Source organism: Centropristis striata, chromosome 21 (genome assembly GCF_030273125.1).
Source record: "Centropristis striata isolate RG_2023a ecotype Rhode Island chromosome 21, C.striata_1.0, whole genome shotgun sequence".
NCBI lineage: Eukaryota > Metazoa > Chordata > Actinopteri > Perciformes > Serranidae > Centropristis > Centropristis striata.
The window spans coordinates 7750157-7770027 of NC_081537.1; the positions used below are offsets into that span (position 1 = coordinate 7750157).

At 39.0% G+C, this 19871-nt stretch overlaps 1 protein-coding gene across 1 annotated transcript; it reads right to left on the minus strand.

The window, feature by feature from the left end:
- Positions 1-9995: 9995 nt before the first annotated feature.
- On the minus strand, positions 9996-17483 carry LOC131959922 (tissue-type plasminogen activator-like). The gene is made up of 11 exons (XM_059325141.1): positions 17418-17483; positions 17206-17338; positions 15873-15977; positions 15647-15800; positions 13626-13723; positions 13134-13193; positions 12856-13054; positions 11807-11958; positions 11577-11717; positions 10321-10469; positions 9996-10235 (listed from the first exon to the last, which is right to left on the minus strand). Exons 1-11 carry the CDS (start codon positions 17481-17483, stop codon positions 10041-10043), a joined length of 1452 nt encoding a protein of 483 aa, XP_059181124.1. The 3' UTR covers positions 9996-10040.
- Positions 17484-19871: the final 2388 nt, after the last annotated feature.

The window sequence follows — 19871 nt, forward strand, 5'->3', positions numbered from 1 at the left end:
ACTGCGTTCTCACCTGCAGAGAACCGACTCTGAGAACCCAGACCCCCATTTTTTAGAGGAGCAGAGTTCTTCTTTGGTCCACCAGAGTTGGCTTGAGCGTTCACAGCAGCAGAAACCAGACGGACCATCAGACAAACAGCAGGTTTCCTTTAGAGAACATCAGGTGGATTATCCCTGTGTGCTGTTTGAATAACATGGTGTACTTTTGATTTCACATGGGACACCAAGGCCGTTCTCCTCTCATTATATGTCTTTTCTTTTGTAATTTTAAGTCTATTTTTGTTAATTTTAAGTCTTTTTTTGTCCTTTTTGTTCATTTTACGTCTTTTTGGTCATTTTACACCCTTTCCGCTTCATTTTACGTCTGTTTTTGGTCATTTTACGTCTGTTTTTGGTCATTTTACGTCCAGGGGCAGAGTTCTTCTTTGGTCCACCAGAGTTGGTTTGAGCGTTCACAGGCACAGAAACCAGACGGACCATCAGACAAACAACAGAGTTCTTTAGAGGACAGACAGATCGGGGGGGATGAGCCCTTTGATAACTTCTCTGAGCTCAGCCACTTGACAGTCTGTCCTAAAGATCTGATCAGAGATTTCAGTGTGAATATATCTAAGAGTCTGCAGCCAGTCAGCCTGTACTTTGGAAGAGCAATTTTGAGGCTGATGGGAATGTAATTAGTTTTCTGCAGGTATTTAGTCCTGAACCAAATTCTTCAACCTTTCTCTGATGAATGAACTGGCGGATAGGTTCGGCTCTAGCAGGATGCACGCCCTGCGCCGGTCCTGCAGATTGTTCCAGTTGCAGAGCTTCTGTATTTCCAGTCCAGCCGCTGAGCTCTGACACCAGACTGCCCGGCCAGACAGAGTCCGCTGGCAGAACGAAGCAGCTACCGCTCCTTTTTATGAGTCTCCACTGCTGTTTAGCTCCAGTCTGGTGGAATCATTTCGGTGTATTATTACTAAGTGTGTGCATGTGCAGTACATGTGTGTGCTGTAATATTCAAGTAGCTGAGAGAAAAAGGTCTCCATGGCCTTACAAATTAAACTCTTAATGGGATGAAGGAGCTCTGACAGTTGGCTGACTTTAGACTCTGCAGGAATCGGAAGTGGAGACGTTAAAGTCGTGTTTAGATTATTTCTTCGTTTGCTGTGACACCATGATTGATTTCTCTATTTTCTTGGGGAGTTGGTTGTGATCAGAGATTCAGAGCTGCAGCTCGTGTTTGTGAACCTGGAGACGATCAGAATGAGAGGAAAATGTGACATCATGAAGCATACCATAAGTCAAGACAGAACGTTTGTGGTCGGACATGTTTTTCAGTAGTTTCGGGAGCCGGAGTCGCGTGTGCCTGCCTCCTCTCTGAATCATCTCAATGTGACAATATTCATTTTCTCTCTTACAGTTTTTGTTTTGGTGGAGGGTTTTAGTTGATTTTGTAGCCCGCTCTTGTGTTTTTTTTCCACTTGTGCCAGATCTTGTGGTTTTCGCATGACGAAAGTCCGCGAGCGAAGCCTTTTCCGGAATGGGGTGAGCGCACTCGGCCAATAGGTCCTTGAGTTTCCACCGCATAACAACAATGTTTCAATTTGTCTAATCGGGGGTATTTAGGCTAAGTAAACTATCACTCTTCAGGATTTCATCTGCAGCCACAGCCCAGTCATGCAGACCTTTTATTCAAACCATTTGTGCGGTGGAGAGTGGGAGTGGGGAGGACGGGGGGATTGGATAACTCTGAGACAGAGTGAGAGGTCTTGGCAGGGAGCTGGAAACCACACGCAACTTGCGTGATTGTGGTTCTCTCTCTTCACTTCCTCCTGCAGCTCTGAAGCACCTGCACGCCTCGACGCCGCCTGACCTCTGTGACCTTTAACCTCTGCCACAGAAAACAGTTCATGTGTTATGTCATTTGGTGTGGGAGTCTGTGGACAGGGATGTGTATTCTTGTAGCTTTTGGGTCTACTCCAGCACATTATATCTGAGATAAATGACTGTGAGGATTGAAGTGAGCAGTGAAGGACTCTGAGTCTTTTTACAGTTTATATCAAGTCTGTTGTTTTTACAGTTTCTCTCCCAGAATCACTAATCAACAAACGTCACAGAGCCGAGGGCCAGATAAATCCCTCAGTCTGTTAGTTCTTCGAACTCAACACGACTCTGCAGAGGAAACATTAGCTTTTAGTGCCGACGTCATGGTGATATCACAGAGTTAGTGGGTGGCAAAACCAAAGAATAATTGGAGGCTAACACAAAGTACCTGGAGGAGAAGCTACCCAACCTGCTGGAATTGCCATGTTCCCATTGTTGGGTTAAAGTATGATTGAAACAATGAGATAAATGGATTGTTTGTGTTATCGGGTCAGATATCAGCTCAATAAGCCTGTTGAAAGTATGGATCCATCATAAATGTCTAAAGGTTTTTTCTTTTTCCAACCACACGTTAACCACAAACTGTCGAAATTAGGAATGATCAAAGGTGATTTCTCTCTTTGCACATTATGCTGGCTAACTTTGTTGTACGGTTTGAGATAAAACCTGCCGTTGGCTCGGCAGAACTTCAGGTTGCACAACACAAAGCTGTTAAACTCTTCATATTTCAAGTCTTGTCTGTGACCCTCCAGGAGTTTGTCTTCATGCTTAGTTTCTCCAACAGGTGGGTGTAAATGTCCGGCTGTTCCCTCACAGGTAACATCTCAGAGAGTCGACCAATCTAAATGGTAATGGTAAATGGACCTGCACTTATATATCATTCATTTCACACATTCATACTGGTGGCAGAGGCTACCCTAAACGGTCCCACCTGCCACCACCAGGAATTCATTCTCACACCGATGAACGCAGCATCGGGAGCAGATTGGGGTTCAGTATCTTGCTCAAGGATACTTCGACATGGTCAGGCATCGAACCACCAACCCTCCGACCAGTGGGTAACCCGCTCTACCAACTGAGCAACTAATGTTAACTTTTTTCCGGTAATACTTGGGGTCCTGGAGAGCGGGTGGCTGTAAATATGTAGAAAAAGTCATATTTTCTTCAGCTATTGTTTGAAAAAGAATTCAACAACTGGAGGATTTTCACCAGAACGGGTTCATGTCCCATGTGGAAACTAAAGTAAAGTACTTTTTCCGTAACTTCCATGTCTCACGTCGCCCTCGTAACTCCTTCTCTTCCAGCATTTCCATCATTTCTTTCCTGTTTGAACTCTATTAGAGCCTAACCAGGAAGGTTTCTCTCCTAAACCTAGCTCAGTAGTTTTGTACCTAAACTCACAGAAACTGCATCTTTTTTACAGCAGTGAACCGTATGTTTCTGTAGAATGACGTGTGACGCTCTGCTCTGTACCGTGAGCTGCCAGATACTCATAGGAGTCTATGGGTGGAGCTGAGAGATGGTCCGCTCTGTCGTCCAGGTTGGAGATCTGGTTGAACCCAACTTGTCCACAGGAGACAGTTAACTTCAGGCAATAAAACCTAAACTATGGCTAAGTGATGGAGGAAAGTTAGGGTAAAAGAACAGCATTGGGCTTCTAAAACTTCCATATTTAACTTTCGGACACAGTTACACAGATACCAACAGTGATTTGTGGTTTCACACAAGACATGAACGCTGATCCCATGAGTCAGAGTACGGGGTTTTCTCCTCTTCAACCCACCCTGTACGGACTTTAGCACTCTTTATACTACATCATTTACTCTATAGCTTTATATCTTTATAGCCTCAGCGCGGACAGGTTGGGAGTAGAAATGGGTTGTGATTGTGATTTTTCCCATTTAATATATATACTACAAGCCAAAAGTTTGGAAGCAAGATCAAATTTGTTCAAAAAAAGATCATCATTGCTATACTTTGCAACAAAATAAACATGATTATTATATAAAGAGTCACTTATTAGAACACATTCTCATTATAATTATCAGGTCTTTGGGTTTTTATTGCTTAGACTTTGTGTATCCTTCTTTCTTTAATGTATTTGTAATTCTGTTGTTTCTTTTGTCAGAGATATGAACAGAGTTGAGATTTATTGGGATTTTTGTATCCACACTCTCAAAAGCCAAAGAGCAAACTGTGATTTGTTTTTTACCTTTGAACTGAAGTTGTGACTCTTCCAAATCTTCTCAACCCTAAAACTTCTTCTCTTTTGTTAACATTTAATCAGCAATGGTCTGGTCACATCAATGTATAAAGGTAAATTGAGGAAAATGGTTCAATTCAATGAAAGTAAAGTCTGACCATGCAGTAAACACAACCAAATATCCCAAGAATCCATACTGGTTTTTAAGAAAGCCATTGTGAACATAAAATTGAAGTTGCTTCCAAGCTTTTGGTCAGTAGTGTATAAGAGCACAGACCACTTTGTCACCTCCTTCAGCAATAGATATATTTCAGTCGTCATCTTAGAGATTATTCCTTGATGTAACATTTTCTTTTCAGGGCTTTTGCAGTGAGATGTTGAAGTGTCTGAGTACTTCCTCCGGCTCTTTCAGACCCAAGACGACCTGTCAGTGTCCTGGCCCTGAGCAGCTGCAGGTACAGAACACCCAGTCCCAGGCCTCACACTTCAACAACACAATATGCTGATGATGGTGCAAATAGCCACACAATCACCAACACTACCTTTTATTCGTGAGGTCATGGCACTTCTTACCTTACCCAACTCCTCCATCTCAGTTTCCTGCATCGATTTAGGATCATAACTGGCCTCATAAAAGTTTGAGAGGGGACGTGAGAGCCAAAACCCAGACCCAGCCAGCAAGTTTTAATGGTACAGGTTTATAATGAAACACTCCTTGAGCCTTTCTCCCAAAGCGCTGACGTTATCCACTGGACACACGCGCATATTAAAAGCGCACGCTATTTATAAAGTGTGGGACTATCAGCGAGGCAAGGCGGTGGGGAGCTGGGAGGATGTGGAAGGCTGAGTGTGTGTGTGTGTGTGTGTGTGTGTGTGTGTGTGTGTGTGTGTGTGGGAGAGAGAGAGAGAAAGTGCTCCAGAATGACCGCTGCCCGGAGGTTTATCTGCCTCGGTTCCACTGTGAGTTCGGTCATGAGGGGTTTTGGCCGTTTGAGCGGATGAGCGGAGCGCCGTGTTGTTGCACAGAGCAGATGTTTTGAGGTCACCGCTGCTCGATGCGCCTCCCTGCGAGTGTTGACACTTGTGGGTAGGAGTCATACTTAATGAGGGAATCATGATGTGTGGGTTGTGGCCCGTAGGAAACACAGAGCGAGCGCCACGGAGCCCCGGTGATTAGCCGTAACAGCACCCTGGCCCTGTCCAATCAGCCTCTTGTTCTCAGCTTTTAATGCACACAGAAGGAGTTCCTCTCCTCCCTCAGGTGCCTCCGTGCTGACTCCACCTGTAGAAATGCTCCCGTGTGTGGTCACCGCTCTGCAGCGTCTGGTCACCAGCCTGCTCCCAACATTCCTGCAGTGCCAGCCCAGTGAGCGCACACCGACGATGTCATTTCCTACGTGGCAGAGAGGAAGTTTTTCAGCGGTATCTGGAACGTGACTCAGGTGCGTCTTGATCTGATAGCGGCTGATAGGAGGGTCAGTGAATGCCTCTCAGATGGACTCTGGGTGTTTCCCTCCGACCTTAAATATCACCAAGAGGTTTCAGTTGATGCACGCGATGCTCCGACAGCTGCCAGTCGGCCCCGACTCTAATCTGTCCGCACGCTTCACCGGCTTCTGACAAAACGCTCTCAGAGGAGAGACGGCGTGCAGAGACGGTTGTCAGTTTCTGACTGTTATCTGAACACATGGAAAACACAAAGACTTAATGCATCACAGAGAGAGAGAAAGAAAGAGAGAAACTCTGGATGCTGAGGCAGGAGTCAACATCTGTGTGTGTGTGTGTGTGTGTGTGTGTGTGTGTGTTTGTGTGTGTGTGTGTGTGTGTGTGTGTGTGTGTTTGTGTGTGTGTGTGTGTGTGTGTGTGTGTGTGTGTGTGTGTGTGTGTGTGTGTGTGTGTGTGTGTGTGTGAATGCACTGTAGTTGTCATTCATTGTGCATCTGCTCCCATCTGCTGGTCAACGTTGATAAATTATTCATGTATTTGTTTATTTAATCTATTTATTTTCTATTTTTTTGTAAATATGTATTATGTAAATATGTATGTTTAGGGAAAAATGTTAATTGAGTAGTGGAGAAGGGGTAGGTTTAAATAAGGATATGCTTCATTCTACTTCTTTTCGGACATGTTGCGTTCACATTATAGCTTTTGTTTTGACTATTGCTATTTTTGTTTTGATTATTCTCATTGGATTTGTTTGTTTTTGAGTTTACTTTGTTGTGTTACTCGCACATGTTCGAAATAAAAAAGCTGAACTGAACTGAACGTTCATACTTTTAAGAGCAAAGTTAAGACTTATCTTTTTAATTTGGCTTTTAATTGAACCATTTTAAAATATCTTTATGCTCATGCATCTCAGTGTTAAAACGTCTTCTCTTTTATTTATTTGCTATTATTTATTTGTCTATTTTCATATATTTATATTTTATCATGCTCTACTTTGTAATTATATATTTATTATTTTCATCTTTGTTATCTAGCTTTTTTACTTTTTTGTTATTATTTACTTTTGTTTTTTATTTTCTTTTATCTTACCTTATTTTATGTTTATTTATTTTATCTAATTAATTTCTAACCTGCCTCCAGTGTTTCCTCACTGCTCCATGTTGAAATAGAGCTTCCTCAGTTTGTGCTTTGTTTATAATGGGATGGATGGTGTTTGCTTGTTTCTATGATTTTTATATTATTATTATTATGATTATTCTTTTTTTTTTTTTTTTCCTTTTTATGTGAAGCACTTTGTGTTACATTTCTCTTGTATGAAAAGTGCTATACAAATAAAGTCTGATTGATTGAACAGGTGAAATATTCTCTTCTAGCATTTAAAAAAACAGATTACAAATAGAATCTAAATCAGATATTTGGAGTAATAACTATTATTATCAGAATTAAAACAACTCTTATTGTTTATTAACACATCTTTATCACACTTTAGTGCAGTTCAATAAGAAATCAGAACAAGTAAAGACACAAAAAAAACATAGAAAAGACAACAATTTAAACAATTTAAACACTTGTAACCAATGTATAAAATTAATTTGAAAAAATATGATAAAAATAAATAAATACAATTTTAAAAAGTGAAAAATTAAGATGTATAAGAAGAGCAATTATAGTAACAAAATAAAAATTTAAAGTAAAAAATATATTCATGATAATAAAATGCAATTACATACTTAAAACTAGATAGAAAATAAAAGACAAAATTCAATAAAATCATAAAGAGGAATAAAATGACAGAACAAATAACAGGTAAAATTAAATAATATAAAATGTTACTACATAATGAAATTATTCAGTGATATAATATTAATAATGTCTGCCTGAATAGGTTTTTATCAGAGTTTTTCTCTGGCTGCTTAATAAACTGTCCATCAGTCAGTCATGTGACTCATCACGTCACCATGGATACAATATAAACACCGTCATCTTTTTAAAATAGATTAGACTTGTTACAGATCATGAATACTTTGAAAACGCACAATAAGACGAACAGAAATGTTGATATTTGTTAATCTATAGATAAAGGTGAAGACAGAACGATGGATTTATTGGGGAAAAATTGAATGAAATATCAAAAATGTAAGATTATATGATTATATAAAATTTCAAAAGTGAAGATAAACACAAAAACAATCAAATGAATTCTTCAGGTCATTTTAAGAGTCGACACTTTTCATCTGGAACCATTGTTAATAAAGATAATAAAGCTTTGGATTTTATTATCAGACTTTGATGGTGATCCATCCAAAAGATGTCCAGAAACTTTAATATGGGCCAAGTGGTGGTCGACTGTTAATAAGTTAAAACTGGAGCTATGTAATGCACTCGTTTGTGCCTCAGCAAGATTTTACTGCTGCTGATTAAAGTGAAATCAGTCTGCAGCAGAATGAATCTACAGCTGTGACACACATCCTCCTACACACAAACACACACACACACACACACACACACACACACACACACACACACACACACACACACACACACACACAGGGACACACTAACCTCCAGCAGCTGCACAAACACTCGTCTAAATTTAACAGGTTGCTGTTTTTATCCCGGAGGAAGCGTCTTCTGTTTCCTGAATTACTGAATCAAACATCCTGAAGTCTGAAGAAGTTCAACAGGTCTGAGGAGAGCAACATGATCTGAATGTTACACACACACACAAATACACACACAAATACACACACACACACACACACACACACACAGATATACACACACACACACACACACACACACACACACACAAATACACACCACACACACTCACACACACACACACACACACACACACACACACACACAAACACAAGTGATACAGTACAGAAGTACAGAAATGGACAAGAAAAAGAGAAATAAAATGTATTCCTGCTGCAGTTTAATATTTAATAAACTGCCATTTAAAGCAGCATTGTGTGCATCAGGAGCATTACACAGAATAGATACAATAACTGATGTTCGCATGCACATGTAGAGGCAGTGATTCAACTTCACTATTAATAAAACAGCAGCATGTATCTGTAGTCCAGACTTCAGCTGGTTTCCACATCCTGAGAGAGTCATTTTCTAAAACAGAGAAGGAGAATCTACATCATTGTGTAAAACTGGCAGACAACAAACAGCTGACACCCAGAAATAATGAAGCTGATCATTTTCTCTTTTCTCCTGATGTCTGTGACCACCAGGTGGAGCTGCAGTGCTACAAATAGATGTGTTGCATGAAGCTTTTCCACTGGAGTCAATGAAGTAAAGTCCAAGTCCCATAAATTTACTGATCTACTTAAAAAAAAGTTCAGCCTGCAGCAGAAATATCTTCTGTTGAATCTGTTTGTCTGTTCCTCTTGGTCTTTGTGTTTTACAGCATCATAAAAACATTTCAGACTATAAATAAACAGTGATGGAGATTAATTAGGAGTCATAAAGCTGCAAAAGGAAAATCACAGGCAGTGCCATTGTTTGGGTGAAGTTTTTATTAGAAAATCCTCTTTCTTATTTGTTCTAACATCTCTCTGATTTACCTTTGAACATGAGGTTTTTACAGTCAATTCTCATTTAAAACAATATAAAAAAAAAATACAAAATGTTACAGCATAAAAGCCAAAATAACAAAAAAAGTAAAAGTAAAACATTGCTGGACTGCTCTTTTAATAAATTACCTTAAAATGTAGATTTTTTTTTCTAACTGAAGGCAACAATATAAACAATATATTACAACAAATTATTTAACAGAAATATGAACACATTTGCAAAAATCTTTGTGAGGAAAATCTACAAAAATAATCTAAGAAATATAAAAATAAATCCTATTTCTGACAATATATAATTATTCTGTTATATAAAAGATTTAAAAAAAGAAATAATTCGCTCCTCATTAAGTGCAGAAATACCAAACACCACAGACTGTAAACAGATAAAATGCCCTGACACCTCGTATTGTAAAAAACAAAGCTTAGAAACAGGTTAAGACCCTTAATAATGTTTTTTTCCCGTGAAACTGACACGGATTTCGCTACAATGCAAGTTAATGACAGTCATATCCCGTAGCTATTCCACGGATATTTTTTCCTATTGGTTTGTTCCAAGTCACGTGACTTTCAAGGTCCCGGCGGTTTTAGTGAAAAACACAATATTTTGACTTAGTTTCTGCATAAAAATGGATTTTGATCACATTTCTAGCAAGAAATATATGTTTTATATTCTAAATATTCACTCAGTGAATGTACATAATCACTTTGTATGTTGGAATAGCCACGGGATATGACTGTCATTAACTTGCATTGTAGCGAAATCCGTGTCAGTTTCACGGAAATTTGAGTGATTCCGTGGCTATTCCACGGATTTTGAGTTAAGCGAATCCGTGGCTATTTCACGGATTCCTGTGAGACCATGTTGGATTAAACACCGGCCCCTCCTTGGCCCCCACAGTAAAACTGGTCTAGAACCGTCACTGCCTCTGAGATTTTCACTTCTGGGGGAACATGGCTCCGTTAGCGATGGCGGGCAGCCCCGTCTTCTCCTCTATCCAGCGGTTGTAGTTGGTGACCTTGGTGTAGACGCCGGGGCGCTTCTCTTTGGCGCAGCCGTCGCCCCAGCTGACCACCCCGAACAGGAAGAGCCTGCTGCCCACCTCGCACACCAGCGGCCCTCCGGAGTCTCCCTGCAGAGAGAACAAGCAGCGTGAGAGCAGATCAACAAACCGCGGATGTGTGAAGAGTCGGCAGGTCGGGACTCGTCGTGAATACCTCGCAGGCGTCCTGGCTCCAGTCGGGACGTCCCGCGCAAAACATGTTATCACTGATCATGTTTCCGTAATAATCCTCCTGTCTGCACACATCGAGGGCGAGGACGTTCACCTGAGCCTCCCGCAGGTACTGAGACTTGTACCACAAGCCTGCAGAGACAACAAGAGCTGATTATGGTGTGTAGAGACTAATCACTGACAGCTAGAAACACTCATTACACAACACATTACTGCTGCACTTTACTGGCATTTAACGTTTCCGTTTACAGACACTTTCTACTTTTCCTCCTCTTCGTTTATCTGATGTTAGAGTTAGACTGGAGGGTGAGATTTGGGAACAGTAAACTGTATAATAAACAGCAGTGGCAGTTCTAGACCAATTTTACTGTGGGGGGCAAGGAAGGGCCAGTATTTAATCAGGGGGGCACATTTAAAGGCAAAGATGATATGTAAGCATTCAAAACCTTTATTTTAGCTTATTTAAAAAACCTAATTTAAGGTTATTTGGGAGATAGCCTACAAATACACTGATTGAAACAATGAGACATTTATTTTTGTACAACAATGACAAAAGGTGAGAAGAACAGCCTGCTTAGAAAATGACTCATCTGCGAATCTGTGAATATTAGTTCCACTTCTCAGAAATCTTAATTCCTCAGTGAGACTTTATTGTTTACTTCCAACCTGTGGGAACAAGTTTGGGAAGTCTCTCTGCTTTAGGTCTGACATGTTTATCCATCTCTCTCTCTTTTCTCTTTTCCAGCTCCTCCTGGGGGACCCCGAGGCGTTCCCATGCCAGGCGAGAGATATGGAATACCCTGCTTAGACACTTGTCTATCTAGTCTATGCACTTTATGTGTTTTTTATGCACACTGTTCATTGCACCTTATTTGTTTCATAGCACCAACATTTTTATACTGCATATTCATATTTATTCTGCACTGGAATTCTACTCCTTAATACATACTCCTTCTTTAGACAGTTTATGTGTATTTTTACATTACATTTTATTGTATTTTATTTTATTTTTATATTTTCCCAGCTTGGGATAAATAAAGTACATCTATCTATCTATCTATCTATCTATCTATCTATCTATCTATCTATCTATCTATCTATCTATCTATCTGTCTATCTGTCTATCTATCTATCTTAGCCTGCTGCCCCCGCGACCCGGCCCCGGATAAGAGAATGGATGGATGGATGGATGTTTATCCACCTCACCTCAGGTTAATAATACAGAGCGACTCTCCTCACCGTATTTCTCTTTCCCGTAGCCGGCGATCTCGCAGCCAACCCCGGGCTGCAGGCTCTGCAGCGGCGGCGGCAGACAGACGCTCCTCACCGAGCGGCTCTCCTCGGCACACCGCCCCCGCCGCGCCTTCAGCTTCAGCAGAGCTGCAGAGCAACAACACTCACACATCAACCACTGCTCTGACTCCATCACATCACCAACAGAGACAGAGCATCTAGAGACAACTTCTCACCGATGTCGTTGTTGTAGTCGTTGTCGCTGTTGTCGAAGCCGGCGTGCAGGATGATCTGCTCCACCTTGAAGCTCTGCTCCACGGCCGGGTCGCTCTCGTTTATCACGTTCTTCCCCAGGATGACGGAGAAGCGGCGAGGCTTGGTGTGGTTGCTGAAACACAAAGAGATGTCTGGTCAAGCTGCTGCAACTCTCACTTCTTCACCCTTGAGTTGTCTTAGGGGTTAAAAATGACCCTCAACAGCCGAGGAAGGCCCCTTCATGATCTGTTTTCAACTTGAAATTGGTTGACTTTTCCTAGAATGATCCCAACATGAGAAAAAGTCAAACATTTATTCATGAGCCATTAAAGCTGAACATCAACCAGTACAAATCTTGTCTTAGGCAGCTATAAAATAATTTTCATACCATAAAAACCATAAAAAACCAAGCAAGCGTGCATGCAAGCGTGCATTTTACACTTATTGTACACTTATTATTACAAATATTTAAACCATGTAATCTGTGAGTAAATGGACCTGCACTTATATAGCGCTTTTCTAGTCGCTTTGCAACCACTCAAAGCGATTTACACCACAGACTGCGCTCATTCACCCATACACACACACTTTCATACTGGTGGCAGAGGCTACCCTAAACAGTGCCACCTGCCACCATTGGGAATTCATTCACACACTGATGAACGCAGCATCAGGAGCAATTTGGGGTTCAGTATCTTGCTCAAGGATACTTCGACATGTCGGCTGCCATGGTTGGGGATTGAACCACCAATCCTCCGATCGGTGGGCAACCCGCTCTACCAACTGGGCCACAGCCACCCGAGTCAAATATGAATTTATTTTGAAGAAGTAAACTTAATTTTATATATGGATATTTTAGATTCCTGTTGGAGTTCTACTAATGAATATTGATGTAGGCAACTCAAATACTCATCATGATGTTATTCAGCATTTTTATTAGTATGCATACCTTTATATTCCTGTCACATTTGTAGGCTTCTTGAATCATTTCTTAGAGTGTGTGGTGTCAGTAAGTGATGTAACTTCCTACCCGTCGGGGAAGCAGTGAGCAGCTGAGAGGACCCAGCAGGCTGAGATCAGACTCCCCCCGCACCGCAGCATCCTCTCCTTGGTCTTACTGCGCCAGAATATGGCAGCGAACCATGGGTGGGCTTCCACCGTGGCAACTGTTCCTCCCACGATCTTCGCCTGAATCCTCCGGGAGCGCTGGCCACATGTGGACTCAGCAGCTGGAGGGTTAAACAGAGTCAGTCAGGGGGGAGAAGTGTTGGGATGTGATGCAGCAAGTTCAGTCAGGAGTTAGGTTACCTGGCTGCGGCTGCGTGGGCGGGGCCAGGGTGGGCGGGGCCGGCGTGGGTGGGGCCGGAACTGCACCATTAGAGACGCACATCAGACATAGATAGATAGATAGATAGATAGATAGATAGATAGATAGATAGATAGATAGATAGATAGATAGATAGATAGATAGATAGATAGATAGATAGATAGATAGATAGATAGATAGATAGATAGATAGATAGATAGATAGATTAATAACTTTATTCATCCCTGAAGGGAAATTCGGTTGTCACAGCAGTCCGGTATTCAAGTACAATAAAATACAATGGAATAAAAATACTGAGGTAGCATAAATAAAAATAACAATAGAGAAAAACACAGAATAGAACAAGGACACTTAAGAAGTTAAAAAAAAAGAAGATCAGTTGGTAGGATGGTTGTCAAGGTGAAGGTAATGATACTGACATGTCATTTGGCTCAGATTTTACTGGAAGACTGAAGAGAGAAAAATGCACTCACACGACTCAACGCCACAGCGAGGAATATTACAATACTCCCACGTCAGCTTCTGCTGTTTCCACACGTAGCACCACGGGCGCCGCTTGTACAACAGGTTCCTGAAAAACACATCAAAGCCTTCAAACTGAGAAACATGTGGCAGTAAAAATACTAACTGTGTGTTTTGTTCTTTGAAGTCTGTAGTCAAGAACTTTGGATTAAAGGAAAACAATAAGTAGGAAGCTATAAATGGTAGATTTTTTGCTTTAAATGCCCTGAAAATAAAGTTTATAAATCAGCTACTAACTATGAGAAAATTGGCCAAATTTAGGGCCGTAACCTACGGAAGCCCTAAACGGCCATGCATTCATATATTATTTCGAGAAAATTATCTCATTATCTCGTTTTCCCGAGATAACGAGATATTTTTCTCGAGAGAAAACAAATGAAATTTACTCGTTTTCACGAGAAAACGGAGGGGAAAAAATATATGAATGCATGGCTGTTTAGGGGCTTCCGTAGTAACCAAACTTAACTGTTGCACATTTAGTAATGATATATACAGATGTAATGTGACGGATAAATACCACATTTTCAGGTGCTTAAAAGTGTTTATATCCATATTGGTTGAAATGTGCAAGACTCTTTTTACCTTTTGGGTTGTTTTTTTATGTTTTATTTTCACAGTTTTACCTTTCCTTTCTGCTCTGTCTGGCGGAAAACTGAAGTGTTTCTTACTTGCCTCAAAGCCACCAGACTCCATTAAAAAAAACTGTAATTTTACCTCACAGGAAACAGAAGTTGCTGGTCTACCGCTGCCTTCATCTGCTAGTTAGTTTGTGTTATTGTGTGACTTTAGTGTTTCAAAGAGTTAGTTTGGATTCACAAAAGTTACAAAATAACATAAATAAAGTAACAGATCAAGGCAGCCGCAGAGCAGCAACTCTTGTTTTCTGTGAGGTAAAATGACTGTTTTTGTCAATGGAGTCTGGTGGCTTTGAGGAGAGTATGAAAGGCTTCAGTTTTCCGCCAAAAAAATAGAAAGGAAAGCTAAAACTGTGAAAATAGAACATAAGAAACAACTCAGAGGGTAAAAAGATCCTGCACAGCTCAACCAATATGGATAAAACAGGCCCAAACACTTACAAATCACACAAATTTAAGTTTGGTTACAGCCTGAAATTTGGCCAATTTGCTTAACCCTTTGATGCACAACATGGGTCTAAAGTGACCCGACATGTAGGCCTATGAGTTTTTATGTTTTATATCTTTGCAATAAATTATTTTCATCATTCAGTATTCCAGGTTTTCCTCAATTAGTTTGTTTTTGATCATCATACATCCTAATTTCATGTTGTCCTTTATTCATTTTTTAATAAAATCCCTTTTTGTGTCACTTCTCTTCTCATGCACAACATCGGTCAAAAATGACCCATATCCATTTAGTTAGCTTAGCAAGCTACTTAGCCGAGAAGTTAGCTATGTAATAATACAAAAACTTTTTTCTTCATAAAGTATGAGAGGCAAAATGGAAATAATGATCTGTTGTTATCAAAAACAAGATATTTAAAGAATACTAAGCATATTCAATCATAAAATAAGCCAGCATTAAATAACATGGGGAATGAATGTGGGTCATTTTTGACCCATGTTGTGCATCAAAGGGGTTAAAGGTAAATGCTGATTTAGACATTTATTTTCAGACTATTGAAAGTTAAAATCAACATTCATAGCTCCCTACTTATTGTTTGACTTTAATCCAAAGTGACAGACCTCAAAGACCTAAACACACAGTTAATGTTTTACTGCCACATTTTTCTCAGTCCTGCACAGTTCAACCAATATGGATATAAACACTTTTAAAGCTTTAAGTTTAGTTGTTTTTTGTCAATGGAGTCTGGTGGCTAAGCGTTGTGTCCACTCAAACTGATTTTTGAGGTGTAAAATAATCTGCTGCCCTCGTCCACAGCAGCTCTTTGTTCAGCTCCCGTCAGTTCTCCTGCCTGCTTTAAACTTATTGTGTGATTATTGTTGCAGCCGACCTGCAGTAGTTGTGTCTCCCTGCGTTGACATCAGTCGTCATGTAGCGCCCCCTGGTGTCAGAGTCCCACTCCTCACACGTCCGTCCGCTCTCTGATTTAGCCGCGGTGCCTCTGTAGTACAGACCCACGCCCTCGTAGCACCCAGAGCCTTTCGCTGAAGGAACAGCACAGGAGGTTTTTAGTAAAATATATGGAAAATATGAATACAGTTTGGTTCAATTCTCACCTGTTTCACAGCTGCTCCCCTCAAATCCTTCAGCACACAAACAGAACATGTGTTCCCCGGTGGTGAGGGACGGCATGGAGCTGCCTCCGTTCAGACAGATCCCTCCTGCACAGCACAGGAAATAAACAGTGGTGTTAGAAGAACTAGTATTGAGTTCCCTTACTTAAGTAAAAGTATCAATACCACACTGTGAAATTACTCCAGACTAGAATTATTCCAATTTCTAATTTTAAACAGTATTCTGTGGCCCCAACTTGGTGCTTAATTTTAATAAAGGAAACTTTTCCTTTACTGCTTGCGTATGAGATGCTTGAATAAACACATAAGGATTATGTAAACTTCCCTTTAACTTTATATGAAATACTAAATCTCATAAGGTTTATGTAAAAGTATACATAAACTTTAAGTAAATTTACACATTAAGTTTGTGTAGAAATTTGAATTAAAGTTATTTAATTTATTTATATTACTTTGAAATGAAAGAAAAACTTTGCACTTAATTTGACCTTTTACATTCAACTTATGTAACACAAATACATGGAAAATTTACATGTAATTACATTACAAAAAGTCCATGTTTTTGGCTTAATTATTTTTTGAGTGTACAGTAAAAGTCCTGCATTTAAAACTTACTGCAGTAGTATCAGCTTCAAAATAAAAAAAAAACAAGTATCAAAAGTAAAAGTTATGCAGAATAGACCCACACAGATTGTTTTATATATTGGATTACTATTATTGATGCATTTATGTAGGCAGTGTTTGAATCTTCTCAAGGTAGGGCTAATTTAAATTACTTAATATACTGTTCAATAAATCAATCAAACTTTATTCATATAGCGCTTTTCCTACTTAAAAATGCAACACAAAGTGCTTTACAAAAAATAAGAATAAAAACAGACAATAAAAATGACAAAACCCACCCCTCCCTTCCCCACATACACATCTGTATGTACACATACACAAACATGCACACACACGCAAACAAACACACACTCAGACTCACACACAGCACATATTGATTGACAGTGTAGAGACATGGCATGTTATGAGGTTTAAATTTAAAAAAATGTCTAATCACTTTAAATGTATCATGTTTTTATGTTAAATCTCAACCTGAATAGTAACTAAAGCTGTCAGCTAAATGTAGTGGAGTACAATATTTGCCTCAAAATGTAGTGAATTAGAAGTATAAAGTTACATAAAATGGAAATACTCAAGTAAAGTACAAGTACCTCAGAATTACACTTAAGTACAGTACTTAAATGGAAATAAAGCTTTAATACAGCCTGGTGTTAATGTACCAGAGAGCACTGACACATATGGAGTTTCTCACCTGAACTCTCAAAGGAGGACGAGAAGGAAAAGGACGAAGAAAAAGAAGAGGACGAAGAAGAAGAAGAAGAAGAGGAGGAAGAGGAGGAGGAGGAAAAATCAGGAGACCATCCTCTTTTTCCTCTCACAGAGCCCTAAAAGTACAAAAAAAGTCAGATTATTCTCATGAAAATGAATGCAATAACTCCTAGAGGTAATAAAAAGAGTCCTCACCGCTGCAGGAGCTGTCAGAACTGCCAGCGTGCAGATTAAAGCACAGATTGTTCTCGCTGTCCTCATGATTCCTGCTGCACACTTCGATCCAGCGGCTGCAGAGATCTGTCTGAACTCCTCAGGGCTGCTCTGTTATGACTGCAGCCTGCAGGGAGGAGGAGCGCTCTGATTGGCTGAGCAGCTTTGATTTGGTGTGAAGAAATGTGGATGAGTGGACTGGTTAATCCTGGACAGGAAGAGAGACGGACATGCAGCTGTTTCTGAGCTGGATTTTACACATCTGGATCCAAATGATGACAATCAATGATAATATCTCACTGTGAAACATGTTTATGACTATCTGCGTACGGTAAACACCCACGCCCTGAGACCACAACCACACAGTGAGGAAACACGCTGTGTGCTAATAATGAGCACATGAAGAAGAAATGTTTTTAATCCATGAAGGCGTGTCTGTATGTAAAGTCACAGTGAGGGAAAATCACTGTCACTTTAACATAAAGAGGAACATTTTACTAGATAAATAAATTACTAGATTTTTTTCTTAATTAAGGTTGCGTTTAAAGTTCTAATATAATGTGAATATTGTGTTTTTTATGGAGCTCTTGGAGATCCAAAAGTAAAAAGATAGAATGTAGACAGTGGTGGAAAGTAACTAAGTACATTTACTCAAGTACTGTACTTAAGTACAATATTGGGGTACTTGTACTTTACTTGCATATTTCCATTTTATATAATATTATAATTCTACTCCACTACATTTAGAGGTAAATGTTGTATGATTTTGTCTTTGTTTCGTTCTTAATTTAATATTGTTGCATTTAATGTTCTAACAAAACGAGCATATTGTGTTTTTTATCGAGCACTAAAATATAGAATTAAGAAGCAGATAATCTACTTTTTGCTTGTGTAAAAATGTGGAAGTTTCATATGCAGTTTGAATGATAAAAATCACTTCAGCCTGCAGAGAAATTAATGACTGAGGCCAAAAAACATGAGAGAGCAGGTTTATAAGGAGCATGACATCAGCTATGGGTGATTTCAACAAATAAACTTTAAATATTCAGAAAAAAACAATACTAGAGAGAACAGAAATCATCTGCGACTCCCCTTCACTGTCTTTCCTCAAGAAATCCCTCAAAACTCAACTCTTCAAATCTGACTACAACCACCGACTAATTTGTTTATTTATTTAATTTAAATGTAATTATTATTATTATTATTATTATTATTATTATTATTATTATTATTATTATAAATTAAAACCAACCAAAATAATTATTTGTGACATAAATATAAAGTTTATTATAAACTCTGTTGCTCTGTGAACATCAGAACTATATATATAGTTCTGTTGAACCATTAATATGAACTTCAGATAATTTGTTTGACATGACGTAATATAATGATGCTGATGACGCTGTTTGTTTACTGATCCTGACTCATGTTGTTTATGTTAATGAGGTCAGGTTTTATCCAATGAGGAACCAGACAGAAAGTAAATATGTACATTAGATCCCGGAAGTCCTCTGAGCCAGATCCTGCTCGGCTGATGCTGCCTTCAGGGACCGTCAGAATTATTCCACTCTCTTAATCAGGCATAGAAACAAAACGACATAGTTTGTTTAATTTTGAATTTAGGTGAACGTCTTTTAAAGCATTTCATTAATGTTTGGACAAAGTTTTATTTTCCTCTTTCAAACATTTTTTTCTTTACAGTGTATGAATATGTGTGTGTATTTATGTAATTCAATTTTCTGTACTTTAATTTACCTAATTGTCTTGTGTTTTTCTTTTTTTTATATATATTTTATATATATAAAATATATATATTTTATATATATAAAATATATATATATATATATATTTATCTGCTTTTATTATTTTATATATTTATATAAATCGTTACTATTATTCCAGGTTCTGTGTATCACTGTGTATTTATTTTTTTAATTTTTTTTATTGTTGTATTGTTTTTTCTTTTGTGAGTTTGTTGTTGAGATTATTGTCATAATAATTTGTTATTGTTTTGTTAATACATTGTGAATGTTAATTGATATATATTTATATTTAAATCGCAAGAAATTATTTTTTACACATTACATTTTAACATTTTCTCATCTTGTTTCATAGTTATAACATAAACAACGTCACATTGTTGTTTTTTAAATAAACACAACCACACAGTCAGAGTTAAAAGCAGCAGTTTTGACCTTACATTTACATTTACGTTTATTCATTTAGCAGACGCTTTTATCCAAGGGGACTTACAGGAATAAAAAAAGCAAACAATCAAGGTATAGTGCAGTAAGAGCCATTAGTGCAGCAATAAGTGCTAGTGACAATTCTTTAAGGAGTAGAATTATCATGTGGTGCGAGGAGAGAAGATGCTCTCTGAAGAGCTGGGTGCATTTTCTTTCCCAGGGGTCTCAAACTCAAATTGCCTGGGGGCTG